Genomic DNA, 21,790 nt, shown 5'->3' on the forward strand with positions numbered 1-21,790 from the left:
GAGTCCACCAGCTGGTATGGTAAAAGCTGGCGGGCTAAGAGTGCAGACAAGCCAGCTGTCAGACGCCGGGCAAGGGGGTGACAGTCAGACATTGGCTTCTTACGCTCAAACATGGCCTTCACAGAAACTTGGCTGGTGGCAGATGACTGGGAATGGGAACAGGTGGTCAAGGTGGAAGGCGGAGTGGAGGGTGGTTCAGACGGGTCAAGGAGAGCAGAGGTAGAGCAGTAAGATGCTGGACCAGAAGGAGTGTGGCTTTTAGTTTGCCTGTTGCCTTTGAGGTGTTGCTCCCAAAGTGCTTTGTGCTTGCCGCTCATGTGCCTTCGCATAGAAGTTGTACCTATGTGGCTGTTGGGCTTACCAAGGCTCAGTTTCTGACTGCACTCATTGCAAATTACAATGCTTTTGTCAGAGGCACACACATTAAAAAAATCCCACACTGCTGACTTTTTGGAAGTGTGCGATCTGGCGGTAACAGTAGAAGTTGGCGGCATTGGCGGCAATGGCGGGTGCGTTGGCCGGCTGAACACAGGTGCCGATACATGTTGTTGCCCTACTGATCCCTGCGGGCTGTCCTCCCTGCTTCTTCTAAGTCTTATTCTCCTACTGCCTCTCTGACTCTCCGTCTCTCCATCTGAACTACCCTCCTCTTGCTCTCTTCTACTAGGCACCCACAAAACATCAATCTCCTCATCATCATTCTCCTCAGATGCATCAATTTCTTCTGACACATCACAGAAGGAAGCAGCAGCGGGGACCTCCTCCTCATCACTCATTATGTCCATCTCTGTCGTGTTCTCTGCCAGAATTAAATCTGGTGTAAGGTCCTCATCTCCTTCATCTTCTTCTGGCAATAATGGTTGCGCATTACTCAGTTCAAGAAACTCATGGGAAAATAACTCCTCTGACCCCAGTGAAGAAGGGGCACCGGTGGTGGAGGAAGTGTTACGTGGGGTGGCCATAGCAGTGGAGGATGAGGAGGATGTTGTGGTAAAGTTAGAAACGGTAGAGGATGGGGTGTGCTGTGTAAGCCAGTCAACTACCTCTTCAGCATTTTGGGAGTTCAGGGTCATTGGCTTTTTAAAACTGGGCAATTTGCTAGGGCCACAGGATTGCATAGCAGCACGGCCCCTAGCACGGCCTCTGCGTGGCGGCCTGCCTTTGCCTGGCATTATTTTTTAAAAACAACAACAACAACAAAAACTCAGTTGGTTTTTCTGGAAACGATAATACACACAGCTAGATGGCGGGTTGAAGAAAACAGTGTGCAAATAATGCCTACAAGGTCAACGTATACACTACTACAGCGGTGGATACGGATTACGTAAAATATATTATGGCTGCTTGAAAAAAGTCACTCCGGTGTTTTTTCTGGAGACGGTAATATTATGGATATTTAGACAGAATGTGAACAAGGTCACACAGCTAGATGGCGGGTTGAAGAAAACAGTGTGCAAATAATGCCTACAAGGTCAACGTATACACTACTACAGCGGTGGATACGGATTACGTAAAATATATTATGGCTGCTTGAAAAAAGTCACTCCGGTGTTTTTTCTGGAGACGGTAATATTATGGATATTTAGACAGAATGTGAACAAGGTCACACAGCTAGATGGTGGGTTGAAGAAAACAGTGTGCAAATAATGCCTACAAGGTCAACGTATACACTACTACAGCGGTGGATACGGATTACGTAAAATATATTATGGCTGCTTGAAAAAAGTCACTCCGGTGTTTTTTCTGGAGACGGTAATATTATGGATATTTAGACAGAATGTGAACAAGGTCACACAGCTAGATGGCGGGTTGAAGAAAACAGTGTGCAAATAATGCCTACAAGGTCAACGTATACACTACTACAGCGGTGGATACGGATTACGTAAAATATATTATGGCTGCTTGAAAAAAGTCACTCCGGTGTTTTTTCTGGAGACGGTAATATTATGGATATTTAGACAGAATGTGAACAAGGTCACACAGCTAGATGGCGGGTTGAAGAAAACTGTGTGCAAATAATGCCTACAAGGTCAACGTATACACTACTACAGCGGTGGATACGGATTACGTAAAATATATTATGGCTGCTTGAAAAAAGTCACTCCGGTGTTTTTTCTGGAGACGGTAATATTATGGATATTTAGACAGAATGTGAACAAGGTCACACAGCTAGATGGCGGGTTGAAGAAAACACTGTGCAAATAATGCCTACAAGGTCAACGTATACACTACTACAGCGGTGGATACGGATTACGTAAAATATATTATGGCTGCTTGAAAAAAGTCACTCCGGTGTTTTTTCTGGAGACGGTAATATTATGGATATTTAGACAGAATGTGAACAAGGTCACACAGCTAGATGGCGGGTTGAAGAAAACACTGTGCAAATAATGCCTACAAGGTCAACGTATACACTACTACAGCGGTGGATACGGATTACGTAAAATATATTATGGCTGCTTGAAAAAAGTCACTCCGGTGTTTTTTCTGGAGACGGTAATATTATGGATATTTAGACAGAATGTGAACAAGGTCACACAGCTAGATGGCGGGTTGAAGAAAACAGTGTGCAAATAATGCCTACAGGGCAAATAATGCCTAAAAGGTCAACTTATACACTACTACAGCGGTAGTAAAATAAAAAAAAGTAAAATAAAAAAAAAATGAATATTAAAAAAAAAAAATTAAAGTTGGTGCTGCTGAACTACTAGGAGCAGCAGATTAGCACACCAGTCCCACTCCCCAACACTGCTAGACTAATAGCACTGGGCTCTTATAGTAGTAGTAGTAGTAGTAGTAAAACAACAAAAAAATAAATAAAAGCAGTCCTTACAAGGACTACTGTTATTGCAGCAGTCAGCAGATGAGATCAGAAGCAGGACAGCTGCCCACTGCAGCTACATACAGAGCACTGCAGTAGAAGGTAGATTACTAGCCAGCAAAGCTACCTAAGCTTAAATGTCCCTCAAACCCCTGCAGACTTCTGTCCCTCCAATAACAGAGCAGTATCAAAACGATTACTAGCCAGCAAACTTTCAACTGTCCCTGAAATCACTAACAGGCAGCAGCTCTCTCCCTACACTATCTCTTCAGCACACACAGGCAGAGTGAAAAAACGCTGCAGGGCTTCGGTTTTTATAGGGAAGGGGAGTGGTCCAGGGGAGAGCTTCCTGATTGGCTGCCATGTACCTGCTGGTCTGGGGTGAGAGGGCAAAAAAAAGCGCCAACAATGGCGAACCCAAAATGGCGAACGTTGCGCGACGTTCGCGAACTTCCGGCGAGCGCGAACACCCGATGTTCGCGCGAACAAGTTCGCCGGCGAACAGTTCGCGACATCTCTAGCGAAGATCACAGAAACATCTTCAAATGGTAAAATGGACTACTGTCATTAACTTCTACATGACCTCACAGGTTTTAGCTAGAGTATTTTCAGATTCTGATTTTTAGCAGCTTCGAGGTATAATAAATCTCTACAAATTCAACCAGAAAAAATGTTGCTTAATAAATAGGCCCGCAAGTGTTCATTGTAAGTCTTTTACCAGTCACCTTTCCTTTTTGCCCAGTTCTGCCTTTTCCATCCTGTCTCTGTCCATATAAATCTGCTTCATTGCCCAGGGCTCTATCTGTCTTTTTCTTTTAAGTCTTGGCCGCCGAAGTATTTTTATACAATACTATTGATCATATTCATAAAAGATGTGTTACTACTTTGAAAGGATATTAAAATGTTCCTAGCTTGTTAAAATTGTATACAGCATTGAAAGTACTTACTTTACTGTAAAATACACATTTATCAAAATGCTTTTTAATTATAAGCCTATATTGTACATTTACAGATGCAAATAATTTTTTAACTTTAATTAGTGCTTAATGGTTTGTGCTCAACATATGCCTATTCGCCATTATATTTGCATGGCTGAAATTGCTGGCTAAAGTATTATAGAGCATAGCTGTCAATGGTACAGGATGTAGCATCCGTACGGATCTGGACACACTGGCACTCGGTGTGGATAAGTGGCAGATGATATTCAATGTCGATAAATGTATACCCCAAGGTTGAAGATAGACTTGGCCATTTTTCACCCTGCGATCAAATTTGCCATTCTATAACATAATAAAATATTAATATACTTAAAAAAGTTTTTCACCGTTTTTCACCAGTTTAGTGAAAGTTGTTGAATTCTCTCCCCAAGATGGTTGTAAATTGTACTAGCAGATACATTAAATAGATTCAAGAAAGGGCTGGATATCTTTTTAGCAAGTGAGAGAATATCGGTTACCAAAATCAGCTTTGAGTCAGCAAGGATTTTTTCTCCTCTGAGGCAAATTGTAGAGGCTTACGGTTTTTTTCACGTTCCTCTGGATCAGCTAGCATTTGGGCAGGTTTATTTTATCCAAAAAGACTGAACTCACAGACGGGTATTTTTTTCAAATTTGTTGATAATGGCCTTTTCTTAAACTACCACTTCAAATGTGCGCATTTTGGGGGTTATTAATCAAAGGTCAAGTTTGTAAGGTTTGTGAAGTTTTTTTCTACCTTGAATAAACTCACAACTTATTTATGAAAAAAACGGAATGTAAAAAAGTCAAAGCAATGCAATCATGGGGGAAAAAACTTGAATTGATCAAGTTATTGGAGAAATGAACCTCAGATTGAATTGATCGAGTTTTCAAGCACAAATCACCAAAAATAATTTCAAAAATGATGAAGGCTTAAAGGAAAAGGAAAGTCCTTTTTACTTAGGGGTGCCAAAAGTTAGGCATCTCAAAGTGATTGCATTTACTTATCCTGGGCCGGTGCACCTATCAGGAGAAAACTGCACTGGCCCAGGACTCTTCCAGCAAGCCCCACGGAGCAATTCTTTCTTCAGATTTCCTGGGGCAGACGCATGCGCTGTAGAACGAAATAGTTGAAACGAAACAGAAGAATCCCAGGCCAGTGCAGTTTTCTCCTGATAGGAGCACTGGCCGGTTCAAGGGACCTCTGCCATTAACTTCTATATGACCTAGACAAGTTTCACCTTGCCTCATGGCAGGAGCGGCCCTGCTTCAGGGTATAATAAATCTAGAAAAATTGGAGGTGTTTTTTTATCCTGAAAAATCTGAGTTTTTACTGAAACTACCCTTGAAAACTTGAATTGTTTGGAAAAACTTGACATTTAATAAAGAACCCCCTTTATATTTATATTAAACAATGTAACTATGCTATAATTTTCAGTACTTTTTTTTTTTTTTTAAATTTGTTTTTTATTAACTTTTTCAATAAGACATACAAAAGTACAGAAGAAAACAAAAGAAAGACTTACAATTGTCTACCGAGGGTAGTCAAAGGTTACATATTAGGTACAACAAAGCGATATGCATGCATTTGCTTCATGAAGAGCAACACAACCATGCCTAAGTCACTGCTTGAAATGAGTGAGTAGCAGTGTCAGGTAACTCAAGCCAAGGACCCCATATCTTTAGGAATTTTTCGGGACACCCTCTAGCTAAATACACTGCCTTCTGCAGGGGGAGAATTTTGTTTATTAATCGTTTCCATCGACTTAAAGAGGGGGGGCAAGTATCCTTCCAGGTCAGCAAAATGGCTTTCTTAGCATAATAGAGTAGTTGCAAATAAAATAATCTCTGGCACCGGGGAAAAGTAAGTGGTTCAGTGAGACCCATTAGACATAGCTCCGGGGAGCGAATATTCGGTAAATCAAAGCTAGATTGAATATAATCTAGTACTGTCCCCCAGTAATCTGCTCTATGACACCCTTCCAAGCCTCCTCATCCATAGCTGGGATATCTACTTCTCATTTTAGGCGTAAACGTTCCACATGTGAGCCCGAGGATTTCTGTAAAATAGCGTAAATCCATGATATGGCTTTTTGGAGCCCTGGCTGCCGGAGATATCTTTCAAGCGTACATTGGTTTAAGTCTAAGGGACGGACCCGAAACTGGGCCTGAAAGGCATGGCGCAGTTGCAGATAGCGAAATATCATATTAGATGGTAGCTGATGCTCTGTTTTCAAGGTCTGGAAGGGTTTGAGCTGCCCTCTCTCTACAATATGGGCTAAGTATTTGATTCCCATAGACGCCCAAAGCCCAGAATCGGGAAGCCCCTTAAAATGTTGAAGTTTGGAGTTCTCCCATAAGGGGGTACCAGGCGACCAGGTATCTTGGCGTGGGTACATGCGCTTAATATATAGATTGAAAATTTTTATCACTGGGGTCATAGATGAAGTATGGGGAAAAGCGGAGTTCTCTCCTCTGTACAAATGATTTGCCAGGGCCTCAAGTGAGGTGGCACACGCTGCTTCCACCAAAAGGGCATGATTATTCATATCTACCGTCAGCCACCAGTGAGCATAAACCAGTTGTGAGCCGTGGTAATAAAGTAAAAAGTTTGGCAACGCCAGGCCTCCCCCTGATGTAGGGGACTGTAGGGCTGCTAGGCTGATACGGGGGGCTCGATTCTCCCAAAGAAAGGAGCTGGTTATTTTATCCAGTTGTTTGAACCAGCTTTGGGGTATATATGTTGGGGCATTATGTAACAAATATAAAAACTTAGGCAGGAATATCATTTTGACAAGGTTCGCCCTTCCCACTAGGGAGAGAGGAAGGTTGGCCCAGGTGGTAGTTTTCCTGCGGTATTCTTGTAAGACAGGGTCTAAGTTGTTGGATATATATTCTTTGGGGTCTCTATGAATTATCACACCTAGATACTTAAAGGAGCTAGTCCATTGCAGAGGAGAGGGGGTTCGGGCCAGGGGTGGTATCTGATCGATTGGGAATATTGTAGATTTCTCCCAATTTACTCTAAGCCCAGAGTGAACACCGAACTGGTTAACCACTTGCAGAAGCCTAGTTAGCGAGGCCCCCGGGTCTGCCAGATATACCAGCATATCATCGGCATACAAGGACACCTTCTCTTCCAGCTGACCTATTCTGAGACCAACTATGCCTGGATCTCTGCGAATCTGAACGGCCAGTGGTTCTATCGCTAACGCGAACAGAAGGGGGGAAAGAGGGCAGCCCTGCCTCGTGCCTCTATGTAGCTCAAACGGTTCTAAAAGGTAGTTGTTGACTTTGACCTGCCCCGTTGGGGATTTATACAGAGCTTTTATCCACATGACAAATCTGTCCCCCAGACCAAAGCGGGCCAGGACCTCCCATAGATAAGACCACTGGACAGTATCAAAGGCCTTGGCTGTGTCCATTGAGACCACAACCCTCACTCCCCTGTTATCATGGTGGGCTTGAATATTTGTATACAGACGCCTAATATTGATATCTGTTGCTCTTCCTGGCATGAAGCCAGTCTGATCTGGGCAAATCAGATGTTCTATTACCTCTTTAAGCCTGGTAGCCAGGACCTTGGCAAATATCTTAATGTCTGCGTTCAGTAACAAAATGGGACGATATGAGTCGCACAAATGGCTGGGTCTGCCCTGTTTTAAGATCACAGTTATCGTCGCTAAAGAGCAGGAGAGCGGGATACTGCCGGACTCAGCAAAATCATTAAAAAGTGAGGCCAGGATAGGGGCCAACAGAGTAGCATTCGCCTTGTACCACTCTAGCGGTATTCCGTCCGGGCCGGGGGCTTTATTATTAGGGAAGTTAGCTATTGCGTCTTTAATCTCGTCGGCCGAAATAGGGGAGACTAAGGATTCAATCTGTACACCAGTTAGTTTTGGGAAGGGTGTCAGCTCCAAATATTCTTCCATTGCGGTCCTATCATAGCAACCTGATTGATATAAATCCCTGTAAAAAATCCCAAAGGCATTCGCTATTGCTTTAGCGTCTAAGAGCTCCTCCCCGGAGGGTGCAATCAATCTAGGTATGAGTGTCAGCTGCGTGGGGTCCTTCGCTAAAAGCGCCAGCAATTTGCCACTCTTATCCCCTCTATCATACCAGGCAGCCCGCCTATTCACTTCGAACTGGGAGTATTTATCGGTAAGCAAGAGATCTATAGATCTTTGCGCTGCTGCTAAGGCTTGTCTGTGTGAGGGGCTATCTCCCTGAGTCAAGTTGTTCTCAGCTTCCAGTAGGTCCGTCTTGGCCATCTCTATATCCCCCTCTATTCTAATACGCTCCTTCTTAATGAGTGAAATATAAGCACCCCTAGTCCACGCTTTACATGCGTCCCAAACTGTTGCTGCTGCTGCAGTATCTGTGTCAGGGCTGTCAGGAGGGTAGGAGCCACTGGAGAAGAGCTTAGCAGTTAAAACTGCTTTAGTGTACAGCAGGAGCTCACAGGTGGTAGCAGCAGGCCGGGTCAGAGTAGAGAAGAATCCGTAGGCAGGCAGAGATCGAAGGGCTGGCGGAGTTCAGGCAAACCAGAAACAGGCCGAGGTCAGAAGGCAGGCAGAGTACAAGCGGTAGTCAAAACAAGCCGGGTCGATGGGCAGGCAGAAGTCAAGCGGTGGTCAGAAACGGGCCGAGGTCAAAATCCAGGAATCAAGTTCAAAGAGAGGTATAACAGCAAAAGTTCAGGAGCAAGGGAAATAATCACCAAGCGCTGTTTGCTTTTTCCGACAAGAATAAATAGGGGCAGATTGGCGCCAAACGTAAGGACGCAGCGTCAGGACGCCGTGCGTCAACTTTAGTGCGCCCGCGACCGTCGCGACGCGCGCGTGCCCGAATGAACGGACGCGCGCCCGCGCAAAGATGCGGACGCCGGAAACAGACGCCAAGAATGCGCAGAAACCTGCACACCCCTGCGCCTGCGCCCAAGAGAAGACTGAGCTGCGACCAAAGGTACCTTACATTGCCCCCCCCCGAGGGGCGGCCTCAGGACGTCAAAAGCAGGCTTGTCAGGATATTTCCTATGAAAGGCTGTGGTTAACCTCGGAGCATGGACATTGTTCTTTGGTTCCCAGGAATTCTCTTCATTTGGAAAACCTTTCCACTTAACGAGATACTGCAACCTTCTGCCGTGAACTCTGGAATCCAAGATCTTTTCCACTTCAAACTCAGCCTCGCCTTGACAAGAGATAACTGGAGGAGGTGGAGACACACGACCTGGAAAGATGTTAGGCACAAATCTTTTAAGCAGAGCAGCATGAAACACAGGGTATACTTTAAGAGAGTCAGGAAGTTCTAATTCAAAGGACACAGGATTAATGACCCTCTTGATAACGAATGGACCCAGAAACTTTGGAGCCAACTTCTTGGAAGGAGTGGCGAGCCGAAGATTCAAAGAAGAGAGCCAAACCTTGTCACCAATCTTGAATTCAGGATCCTTCCCCCGTTTTCTGTCTGCGAAAGTTTTGAAATTTTGTTGAGCCTTACTTATCTGTTCCTTCAAAAAAGACGTATTTTGTTTAAGAAACTCCAAACGATCTTGTAATGCAGGAAGGGTCACCTCAGAAAGGACGTCTGGAAACATGATAGGATGAAAACCCAGATTAGAAAAGAATGGAGTCTGGCCAGTAGAAGAGTGCATAGAATTATTATAACATAACTCAGCACATGGAAGAAGTGACACCCAATTGTCCTGCAAATAGGAAGAAAAAGTACGAATGTATTGCTCCAGCGTCTGATTAGTCCTCTCGGTCTGCCCATTGGTCTGTGGGTGATAGGCTGAAGAACGAGACAAAGAGATACCAAGGGATTTACACAACACAGTCCAAAACCTTGATGTGAATTGGGTACCACGATCAGAAATAATTTCTTTAGGAAGACCATGTAATTTAACTATTTCTTTAATGAACACATCCGCAGTCATGGCAGCAGAGGGGAGCCAGGGAAGAGGGATAAAATGTGCCATCTTGGTAAGGCGATCGACAACCACAAAAATAGTATTACACCCATTGGATGGAGGTAGTTCAACGATAAAATCCATGGAAATAGAACTCCAAGGTCTCTCAGGAAGGGGCAAGGGACGGAGAAGACCCACAGGTTTGTTGCAAGAAGACTTGAATCTAGCACAGGACTCACACGATCGCACATAAGCAGTGCATTCTTTTATTAACGAGGGCCACCAAAAGAGACGTCTGGCCAATTCTAAGGTCTTTCGAATTCCAGTGTGCCCAGCTAAAGGATGATCGTGAACTATTCTCAAGGCCTCCACACGAAGATTCGGTGGAACCACCAACTTATTGTTCCTCAAAAGTAAATCATCTTGAGCCAAAATATCTTCAACACCAGGATAATCTGTTGGAGCTTGAGGAACCTTCTTTAGACGATCAATAAAAGAAGACTGCAGAAGTAAAAAATGTCCAGACTGAAGAATTGTATCAGGAACCATGGACACTTTCTCCACCGGAAAAACTCTGGACAGGGCATCAGCCTTTGCATTTTTGGCCCCAGGTTTGTAAGTAATGTGAAATTGGAAACGAGAGAAAAAGAGTGCCCATCTAGCTTGACGAGGATTTAAACGTTTTGCAGATCTTAAGTATTCCAGATTCTTATGGTCAGTGAAAATGATAAAAGGATGGACGGCTCCTTCCAATAAATGACGCCACTCTACCAAAGCACCTTTAATCGCCAACAACTCACGATCTCCAACATCATAGTTCCTTTCAGTAGGAGTTAACTTCTTAGAGAAGAATGCTACTGGATGTAAGTTGTCTTTGGGGCCAGCTCGCTGTGAAAGAATTGCTCCAATAGCTACCTCAGAGGCGTCCACTTCAAGAACGAAAGGTTTGGAAACATCGGAATGGACTAAAATGGGAGCAGAAATAAAAAGGCTTGTTGAGCAATTGGAGACCAAGAAAATTTAATTTTACAACTTGTGAGGTCTGTGAGAGGTTTGATGATGGAAGAGAATTTATTGATAAACCTTCTATAAAAATTTGCGAATCCCACAAAGCGTTGAACCCCTTTTCGGTCATTCGGGGGTGGCCAGTTAATAATCGCCTCAACTTTCTTAGTGTCCATCTTGAAACCTTGACTAGAAACTCGGAATCCTAGAAATTCAATGTGAGATCTCTCAAACTCACACTTTGAAGCTTTGGCGTAGAGAAGATGTTTCCTAAGACGAAGCAAAACCTCCCTCACATGAGAACGATGATCTTCTAAAGAATTAGAGAAAACAAGAATATCGTCCAGGTATACGATGACCTAGATGATCTAGTAAGTCATGAAAAATATCGTTGATGAAATATTGAAACGTGGCAGGAGCGTTACAAAGGCCAAAGGGCATGACGGTGTATTCGAAATGTCCATATCGGGAACGAAAGGCAGTCTTCCATTCGTCCCCTTCACGTATTCGAATCAGATTGTAAGCACCCCTCAAATCTAACTTAGAAAAAACTGTAGCACGACCAAGTCTTTGAAAAAGATCAGAAATGAGCGGCAACGGGTAACGATTCTTAATTGTCACCTTGTTGAGTTCACGAAAGTCAATGCAGGGTCTTAGGGAGTGGTCTTTTTTCTCGACAAAAAAAATACCTGCACCGGCAGGAGAGGAAGAATGACGTACGAAGCCTTTAGCCAGATTCTCATCAATATAGTCCTTTAAAGTAGCTAACTCAGGCTCAGATAAAGGATATATTCTTCCAAAAGGGATGGATGCGCCAGGGAGAAGATCGATCGGGCAATCATAACTCCTATGGGGAGGAAGTGAGTCAGCCGCTTTCTTGTTAAAGACATCAGCGAATTCATGGTAGACTTGTGGGACAAATTGGAGAAGTTCATCATCGGAAATGGTTGCACCCAGCATCTTTGGAAGAAAACAATTCAAACGACAGTAATCCGAGTTGAAGAAAACTGTTCCAGCCTGCCAGTCAATAGTTGGATTATGACCCCTCAACCAGGGAATGCCAAGAATTACGGGAAAAAGAAGGTTTTCCATCACATCAAACTTTATTAATTCAGAGTGACCTCTTAATGAAGAAGCCAAAATATATGGGGTTTCTTGAGAAACAGAACCAGAAGAAACAAAATTACCATCAGCCATTTTAACAGGTATTGGCTGGGCCTTGGAAATAAAAGGAATCTTGTATTGACTCGCGAAGTCTTGGTTTATGAAGCACCCACAAGCTCCGGAGTCGATTACGGCATCCACCTCAATCTTTCTTTGGTTCCACTGCAAAGAGAGACGTAGAAGAACATAAGACTGGAGAGAGGGAACCAAGGGAGTGTTAGAAGATTGCTGTGAGAGGAATTTACCATTGGGTCGAGTGGGGCAATTCCTTAACAAATGTCCAGAAAGACCGCAGTATAGACATAAATTCAGCGGTCTTCGTCGCAGTCTTTCCTCCGTGGACAGGGTTTTACGTACCACCCCGATTTGCATGGGCTCGCCATCAGAAGAAGGAGAAACAAGGACTGGAGGAGGAGCTGTAGGAAGCACCCATTCATGGCCCCATGCCTGACTTGGCATACTGGATCCTCTTTCCTGACGTCTCTCCCTTAATCTTCTATCAATCTGGATGGCAAGAAGAATCAACTCTTCCAAAGAACCAGGAAGACCCACTCTAGCCAATTCATCCCTGAGTTGATCGGACAAACCCTTGCGAAACTGATGCCGGAGGGCTCTGTCATTCCACAAGGTGTCTGGTGCCCAACAACGAAAGTCCGTCACATATTCCTCCACAGGTCTACGGAGTTGACGTAAATTACTGATAGCCGCTTCAGCAGTCTCTACTTTATGAGGATCCTCATAGATCTTGGATAACGCCTGGATAAAGGAATCAGTGGAGGCAAGAAGAGGGCTATTCTGTTCCAACAAACGATGGGCCCAGGCTTGTGGTTGTCCTTGCAAAAGGGAAATCATAACCCCCACTCGGATCTGATCTGTGGCGTGAGAGTGAGGCTTGAGGGTAAAGAGGAGGCGACAACCATTAATAAAAGTTCTAAAAGTCTTGGGATCGCCAGAAAATTTGTCGGGCATCGCTACCTTGGGTTCCCCATGTGATGCACTAGCAGCTGCAGTTCCCGAATCCGACTGTCCCGAAGAGGAAGGAGACGAGGCAGCAGTGGACATCCGAATGTCTTGAAGTTGTTCTTGGACATTCTGATAGTCTCCTCGAAGATCCCTCACAACGTGGGTCAGAGCAGCAATCTGTTGAGACAGATCGACTAGAGTTGGCAACTCTTCTGATGGCTCCATTCTGGCTTGGTGATTCTGTCAGGGCTGTCAGGAGGGTAGGAGCCACTGGAGAAGAGCTTAGCAGTTAAAACTGCTTTAGTGTACAGCAGGAGCTCACAGGTGGTAGCAGCAGGCCGGGTCAGAGTAGAGAAGAATCCGTAGGCAGGCAGAGATCGAAGGGCTGGCGGAGTTCAGGCAAACCAGAAACAGGCCGAGGTCAGAAGGCAGGCGGAGTACAAGCGGTAGTCAAAACAAGCCGGGTTGATGGGCAGGCAGAAGTCAAGCGGTGGTCAGAAACGGGCCGAGGTCAAAATCCAGGAATCAAGTTCAAAGAGAGGTATAACAGCAAAAGTTCAGGAGCAAGGGAAATAATCACCAAGCGCTGTTTGCTTTTTCCGACAAGAATAAATAGGGGCAGATTGGCGCCAAACGTAAGGACGCAGCGTCAGGACGCCGTGCGTCAACTTTAGCGCGCCCGCGACCGTCGCGACGCACGCGCCCCGAATGAACGGACGCGCGCCCGCGCAAAGACGCGGACGCCGGAAACAGACGCCAAGAATGCGCAGAAACCTGCACACCCCTGCGCCTGCGCCCAAGAGAAGACTGAGCTGCGACCAAAGGTACCTTACAATCTGCATTTATTTCCCAAAATTCTTTCAGCTGGGGCTGGAAACTCTCTAGTACACAATGGTTGTGAACCCATTTTGGGGCCAAACGCCAAGGGTAAGTCTGCTCAGGGCCTGGGAGTTGGAGGGATAATTGTAGGGGTGCGTGATCAGAACACACCCGGGGTAGGAAATCAGCATTTATGACAAGGCGGAGTGCCTCTTGGTTAGCTAAGGCGAGGTCTATGCGGGACAGTGCCGAGGTTGCTACAGTGAAGCAGGAGTACTGCTTAACATTGGGATGTTTGCACCTCCACGCATCTAGTAGTCCAGCTCCTGCTATCCAGTTAGAAAAAATTGAGGAGTCCTGGGCTAAAGGCCTGAGCCTGTCCATGGAAGAATCAGGGACTGCATTGAAATCCCCTAACCACACAGTCGGGTACTGCCTCATATTTGCGACATGCATTAGTATCTCATCGAGAAGGAGTACAGTAAAAGGGGGCGGGACATACACATTGATGAGTATTAGGCATTGATTCAACAACAGGCATTTTAGGATTACATATCTACCTTTCATGTCAGTTCGCAGGTCTTCTACTCCCAGACCTAGCCCCTTCCTAGTAAAAATTGCCACTCCCCTGGAGTGCGAGGAGTATTCGGCATGATAAAGGCTGCCCACCCAAGCCCATCTCAGTGCCAGTACTCTTCTCCCCGTGAGATGTGTCTCTTGGAGCATACAGATATCTGCCCTTGTTTTTTTAAGATAATCTAAAATAATAGAGCGTTTGATGCGGTCATTCAAACCACGCGTGTTCCAAGACACTACTTGTATCGTTTTCTGTCTAGACGCCATGACTATCCATTCCACAGGGACCTAACCTGAATGTTCAGGAGGAGACCTAGGCCATGCTTGAAGCCCTGAGTAAATGATGCGGGTAGAATTGTAAGACAAAGCAGTAAGAAAAACATATAAAACATGTAGACAGGAAGAAGCCCAACGTGAGTCAACAAGTTATCCCCCACCCGGTACCCCCCCCCAACCCGGGGATACATCAGTCCCTAAACAGAGTACAACTTTAACTACTAGGGAATGTAAACCAGTATTTCCCCCTAACTGCAGTGATGCCCTGTGGGGCCTTAAGAAGTGCTGCGCATAAGCTCCATCTAGTCAGTTATTTTTTGGTGACGAGTGACCAACGTAATTCTGCCAAATGTGGTCTCACCTTTTGGTACAGGAGGAGAAACAGAATATCAAAATAAAACATAGTATGCTAGCCTCGAAGATGCTATGAGTCAAAGAGACTCCATAATCAACTCAGTATAAGTCATAATCAGATGATTGGACCCGTAAACACAAGGGAAGCATTTAGAGAGAGACGGGAAAAAATTCCAAACAGTTCGTTGGCATTAAACACAATATACGACCTGACAGAGCTCCATCCTCCGGACTATGGAGTGGGATGTCTGGGAGTGGAAGGCCGATGCTCTAACCACTGGATGATGTCACCCGGGGCATCAAAAAAAAGAGCTTTTTCCCCATCCAGGATCCTCATTTTGGCTGGGTAAAGCATGGCATATTTAATCCCCCGCTCTCTCAATCTGCGGCGAGCCTCAGTGAACGTTCCCCTTTTTTTCTGGATCGCAAGCGAAAAATCAGGATACAGAGAGACTCTCGCATTTTGGAAGGTAATGTCGCTTTTTTCTCTAGCAGCTCTTAAAGCGGCATCCCGATCTCTGTAATTAAGCAACTTGAGGATCAATGGCCGCGGTGGTGCTCCCGGAGGCAGACGCCTGGCAGGAACCCGGTGTGCTCTTTCAACCACGAAGTGTTGGGAGAAGGTGGAGGGACCCAACGTGTCCTGTAGCCATCTTTCAATGAAGTCTTCGGTTTTTGCTCCCTCACATCCTTCTGGCAGGCCCACTATTCTGAGGTTAGATCTACGGTTGCGGTTCTCCAGGTCGTCCACTCTAGAGGCCATAATCGTGTGTTCCCTCTGGAGGTGTTGTACTTGTTGGGCGAGTGGTCCCATCTCGTCCTCCAGCAGCCCAGTCCTGCGTTCCACCTCTGTCGTGCGCTCTCGGACTGCCTGCAGGTCTTGCCTCAGGAGAGAAAGGTCAACACGCACCTCTTCAATTTTCGAGGTGAGGGTCGAACTGGTAGCTGCGAGTTTGGTGGTAAGAACCTCTCTGGAGTCCGCGATTGCCTGCAGAAGGAGTTGAGTGTTTTGGGCCGCCGGCCCTGGATCCTGCGGAGCAACCACGGCTGAACCCTCCAGCTCATTAGAATGGGCCGTGTCGTCACCCTGACTTGGCTCTCGTGATGCTTTTGTGGGTTTTGTATAGCCATCAATCCGTTTCTGTGCAGCTTTTTTTTTCTCAATCTCTTCTCTGCAGTGACACCGTCCCTAGTGGGTTGCTTGTAGTCAGGACTCGCAGTAACAGGTGGGTCAGGCAACACTCACCCAGGATAATATCAGGGGTATAGAGCTAAGGCACAGCGCCTTTGGTTAGTTCATTGTTTCCAGCCACACAGCCCCCTTCAATGTGTGATCTCAACTGCTGGACAGGATACTAGTGGTAGGGCCCAGGGGATTGGGTAAGGCAGCCAGGTAAGCCCTCTCTCTGCAGGATCAGGATGTGTAGGGCCTGATGACCCTCCCCTGCTTGGCTGTGGTACAATATGCAGGGGACCCCAGAACACTGACACGGCTATGCAGTGGCTGCTGCTGGCTGTAGATGGGTCCCCAGGGCTCCAGCACCACTCACCCCACCGTCTGATGTCAACCCCGTATCCACCACGACGTCCCCGAGGTGCTGCAAGGGGAACCGCGCTGATGGTAGGGCCGCGGGCGGGTTCCGCGTTTACATGAGGCCGCGGCTTCAGGCCTAGCGCTAGGCCGCAACCCATCCACAGCTTATATAAGTGCTGGGCGGTGCGGGCTTGCGGGAAACGGCTGCCGGATGGTGCCCCAACACTCCTATAGTGCCCCGGTAAGTGGAGTGCGCGCTTGGACGGGTGGATGGGACTTAACTAATGCTGGAGCCCCGGGAGTGCCTCAGATTGCGGCCATTAAGCTGCGTGGTTGGCCACGCCCCTTCAATTTTCAGTACTTTTAAAGACATTTCACAATTTACAAGAAGAATGGTAGAAATCTGCATGCATACATACCTGTGTTTCATTAAAGTCTTTAACGCCTACACAGTATACTATGGCGCCAAAGCTTCTTGCTCTCTCAGCCTACAATGAAGCAACATATTCACTTAAGGAACAATCTTTTTGTTAAAAACATGAACATATTTTATCATTTATTGTACTTCTGTTTTTAAGTATTTTTCTTTATTTTTTGTAAGAAGGCTGGATGTATATATTTAATTGTTATTCCCTGAGCTAAACAAAATAAGTTAAACAAAACAGAATATATAAGCACATTGTAGCATTTTCTGTATAAACACTATCACTATCTGCTAAAAATAATTAAGGGCCTTATTTTTCAAGATTTTCAAGAGGTTTTTTATACTTCGAATAAACTCACAATTTAAAAAACACAAATATTATATTATTTATTAAAAAAATCCACATTCAAATATTCAAACTTTTTATCTAAAAACCTGGAAAAATTCAAAAAACTTGAATCAAAGAATTTTTGCCTTCAACAACTGCCATTGACTTCTATAGTATATGACCATACCAGCATTTAGATGTTGAAGTGTTACACGACTTTTTAAAGTTTGTAGTTTAATAAATACTTCATTTGAAGTTAGGGTAGAACTCCATGAGCATTTTTTGTCGGATAGACGCCCTGGCGACAAAATGCATGTAACAAGTCGAATGGAGACGCAGGCTTCAAGATTCTAATTAGACTGAAAAGTTGCAGGTAAAAACTACATTACATCAGACACAACACGACTGTCGGACCATGTAGTTGTTACCTCCGAGTTTTTATTCAGTTCAATTATATCTTGATGTGTGCCACTCCATCTGACTTGTGGCGTGCGTTCTGTTGCCGGGCGTCGATCCGAAAAACGCTCATGGAGTTCTACACTTAAACATTCAAAGTGCTTTAAACACAAATTCAAATGTTGAAAAATTGGGCCCTAAGGGGCCAGTTTATTAACATTCGTATTTTTTTCACAATTCAACCTTTTCATGTCATAAATTTTGCATGTGAAGAATGGTCTCAAAACATGAAATGTTTTATATTTATTATGCATAAAAATCACAAAAATTTCATTAAAAAGGCATCTAAAAGTTGTCAAGGTCATATAGAAATCAGTCAGAGCTGTCCTTAGTAAATTGCAAAATATTTAATTACTTTGAGCCTTTAGAGTATTTTGAAGTTTCTTTCTCTTGTAAACGTATGTAAAATTTGAAGTGATTGAGGATTTCAAGGTTTCCTATTCTTATTCTGATTGTTTCTGCATTTTTATTGGTTAGTGCTTTTTTTTTTTTTTCAACTTTCTCTTTATTGAAGTTAACACAGTAATTCAACAGAATGCACTTGTCATTTCTTGTTAACACATTGATCAATAAACTTTTTCTGACATACATTCTTCGCTTATTGTGTTGTTCACTATTACAAATCCAGTTATGTGTCAACAAATTTATAACAATTCCTTACAAACGAGGAAAAGGGGAGGGGGAAAAAGGTAAAGGGAAGGGGTTGAGTGAAATCTCCTGATGGTAGAGGTATTATATTTGTCTTAGCAACAGTCCTTCTCTATATAACCAGATATTCCATACATCCTCAAATTTGCTGAGCCTATTATTCAGCATAGCAGTAAGCTTCTCCATTTCGATAGACCACCACAATTTTTTTCGAATTTCCTGCATAGTTGGAGGTGGGCCCTTCCATCTTTTAGCTATTAAACCTCTAGTGATTAGGCAGAATTGAACACATAGTTTATGTTCATTGAATGTTAGCTGTTCAGGTTTACGTAGCAGGAGAGCTAACCAAGGGTCAGGTGGCATTGATGTCGCCAAAGTGTCATTTATCGTTTTAAAGACGTCTTCCCATAACCTGTATATTGTGGGACATGTCCACCACATGTGCATTTCATCCGCCACTTCCCCACATCCCCGTGGGCAAAGATCAGATGAATTAAACCATTTATGTAACTTCTTAGGAGTGTAGTACCAGTCATGATAAATTTTATACGCATTCTCTTTAATATAGGTATTAATGGAAGCTTTCGCCATGACCTTATGAATATTCTCCCATTCCTCCATTTCTATGGGCACCCCTAGTCTCTGTTCCCACTTCAGCATAGTAGCCGTTTTCCCTTGTGTATATGTGGCATCCATAAGTCCAGATTATAAAACACTGATTTTATGTTTGCGTAAGGGATGATTACATAAAAATTCAAAGGAGGAGGCATCGGGATATGTGCGACCCATCAGCCCCGAAGCGTAATGATGGAGCTGTTGGAACCTATAATGTTCTTTCAGTGGTATATGAAATTTCGACCGTAAAGTATCCCAAGAAATGGGTTTAGAATTAATGAACAAATTCTGAACTCTGGAGAAACCATTATTAATCCACCATGTGAATGTTGTGGAGTTAAGCCCCGGAGGAAAAGCAGGATTGTGAAACAGTGGAGTAAGGGGAGAGGGGAGCGTCTGAGACGGCAGGATTGAGTGAACTTTATCCCATGCAGTCACTGAATACTTAATAAACACATTCCTCATACAGTGTCTAAGTCGATATTTATGCTCTAGCCATAGTAAATCTGCTGCTGCGTTGGGAGCGGTTAGTTGGTTTTCTAGTTCTACCCATCTGCAGTCGTTAGGGTCTGAGTGCCACTTAGTTATTTGAGCCAATATAGCTGCTTTCCTGTATTTCTCTAAGTTTGGAAAGGCTAGTCCCCCTCGTGTGGTGGATTGATAACAAATTTTTTTATTTATCCTGTGTCGTTTATACTGCCAAATAAAATCGAACATCTGCTGTTGCAGTTTCTCCAGGTCTTTCTTGGGAGGAGGCACGGGCAGCGCCCTAAACAAGTACAAAAGCTTAGGAAGTAGATTCATTTTAACAGAGCTGATCCTACCCATCCATGATATCGGCAATCTATGCCACCTTCGGAGATCTTTGCGTAAGGAAGCTACCAGTGGGGTGTAATTAATATCTGCAATTTGACTGGTCGTGGGAGGAACCGTCACCCCCAGATATTTAAGACCTTTTTTAACCCAATGAAATTCAAAGTTCAGTTCCAGGAGTTTCTGAGTAGGTTTATCAAGTGTGAGATTGAGGGCTTCTGATTTAGTGTTGTTAATTTTGAACCCTGACACCTCGGCGAAGTCATGGAGCTCTTTATATAGATTGGGCAATGTAGTCAGAGGTCTGGTTATAGAGAAAATTGTATCGTCAGCAAATAACGCCACTTTATATGTATATGAACCTATTGTAATACCTGATATATTTGGATTAAGGCGAATTCTGTGGGCAAGGGGTTCTATACACATTGCGAATAGTAGGGGTGACAATGGGCACCCCTGCCTGGTACCGTTTTTGATCTGAAATGGGGAAGAATGATATCCACCCATCGCCACACGGGCGGATGGAGCGTGATATAGCTTCATCACTGCCGAAGTGAATACAGAGCCACATCCCATTTGCAATAATGTGTATCTCATATATCTCCAGTCAATGCGGTCAAATGCTTTCTCCGCGTCTAGCGTTAAAAGCATGGATTGGAGTTTATCGTTCTCGACGGCATGGACTATTTGTAGGATCCGTCTTATATTATCAGTAGCCTCTCTGCCCCGTATAAAACCCGTCTGATCTGGGTGAATGATGGTGTGAAGGTGTCTATTGAGTCTGTTAGCCAAAATCTAAGCATAAATTTTAAGATCTAAGTTAATCAAAGAGATAGGTCTATAGTTCTGACATTGATTGGGGTCTCGGTTCGGTTTCGGAATCACAACAATATTAGCTCTGGACATATCCCTAGTGATTTCCACATCTGAAGTAAGGAGCGTATTAAATAGGCTAGTAAGAGATGGCATAAGAATGGTTTGGAATTTTCTATAATATAACAATGAAAGGCCATCTGGGCCAGGGGCTTTGGAGGGTTTATGCTGGGATATAGCTAATGCCACTTCTGCATCGGTGATATCCATTGCCAAATCCTCCCCCTGATCCTCTCGAAGGCGTGGCAGGTTGGAGTCAGCTAGATATTTTTGTATATAGGAATCATCAAGTGTAGGGGCTGTGGTTGTCCCATCATACAATTTCGCATAAAATTGTAAGAAAACATTCACTATAGATTTAGAATTATTGACTATTTCCCCCGTATCCGACTTTACTGCTCTTATGAGGCCTAATCATTTTTTATCATTAAGAGCTCGTGCCAACATTCTGTCCGGTTTGTTACCTTTGTCATAATATTTCCTTTGTGTTCTTCTCTGGTTAGTGCTTTTTATATTTGGGTCTTTTAATAAATAGTTAGCCATTCACGCATATTTAAAATGTGAGTTTAGTCATGGTCGAAAAAATTTAAATCTAAAGAAATTTGAATCTTAATAAACAGGCCTCTAAATGTCTTAAATGACCTGCTGCTAGTACCATGTAAAAATTACTTTAAGATTATTTTCTGCTAAGTCACTTTTTGTTATAAATGTGTTCAGAGACACCAGCCCAGTGGTTTTCTACTTTAGGTGCATCTTGGCAACCCCCACTACACCTCGACCACACCCAATTGTACACTGAACCATGCCAAGGATCAAACTCACAGGTAAGCCCAATGCTGCCAATTTCTGCAGTATTAGTATGCAGTAGTGCATTTCAGACCTATCAAGTCTGGGCTTCCTATTCATTTCGTCAAATCATAGAAAGAAGGGCCCTCTAATCCTATTTTTTTACTCTGTAACCATTGTTTGTTAATACCCCCTGTTTATTATAATTTATTATAAAGTGCTTCATAACTTGATGCTATATAGCTTGATGCTATATAAATAATGATGATGATGATGAAGAAGATAGGCATCAGATTCGATTTTTTAATGTTGCATGGTGGGTGGGAACAAGTTAAAGTTTTCAGTGCAGTGTGTGCTATGCACCCCACCAAATATTACCACTCAACCTTCTAAATGGATAATTACTTCTGCAGACACATATTCAAATTTTAGGGAGCAGCAAAAGGGAAAAGTTGACATTTAGGGTTGTTT

General features: G+C 44.0%; 1 protein-coding gene across 1 annotated transcript in view; it reads right to left on the reverse strand.

Moving 5' to 3' along the window:
• LOC108705403 (anthrax toxin receptor 1) overlaps window positions 1–21,790 on the reverse strand; it is a 92,160-nt gene that overhangs the window by 55,761 nt on the left and 14,609 nt on the right. Inside the window, exon 7 of the mRNA XM_041569121.1 lies at window positions 16,796–16,864. Within this exon, the coding sequence (XP_041425055.1) occupies window positions 16,796–16,864 (69 nt within the window). The remainder of the gene's footprint in view (window positions 1–16,795; window positions 16,865–21,790) is intronic.

This window comes from Xenopus laevis, chromosome 7L, assembly GCF_017654675.1.
Source record: "Xenopus laevis strain J_2021 chromosome 7L, Xenopus_laevis_v10.1, whole genome shotgun sequence".
Classification (NCBI taxonomy): Eukaryota; Metazoa; Chordata; class Amphibia; order Anura; family Pipidae; genus Xenopus; species Xenopus laevis.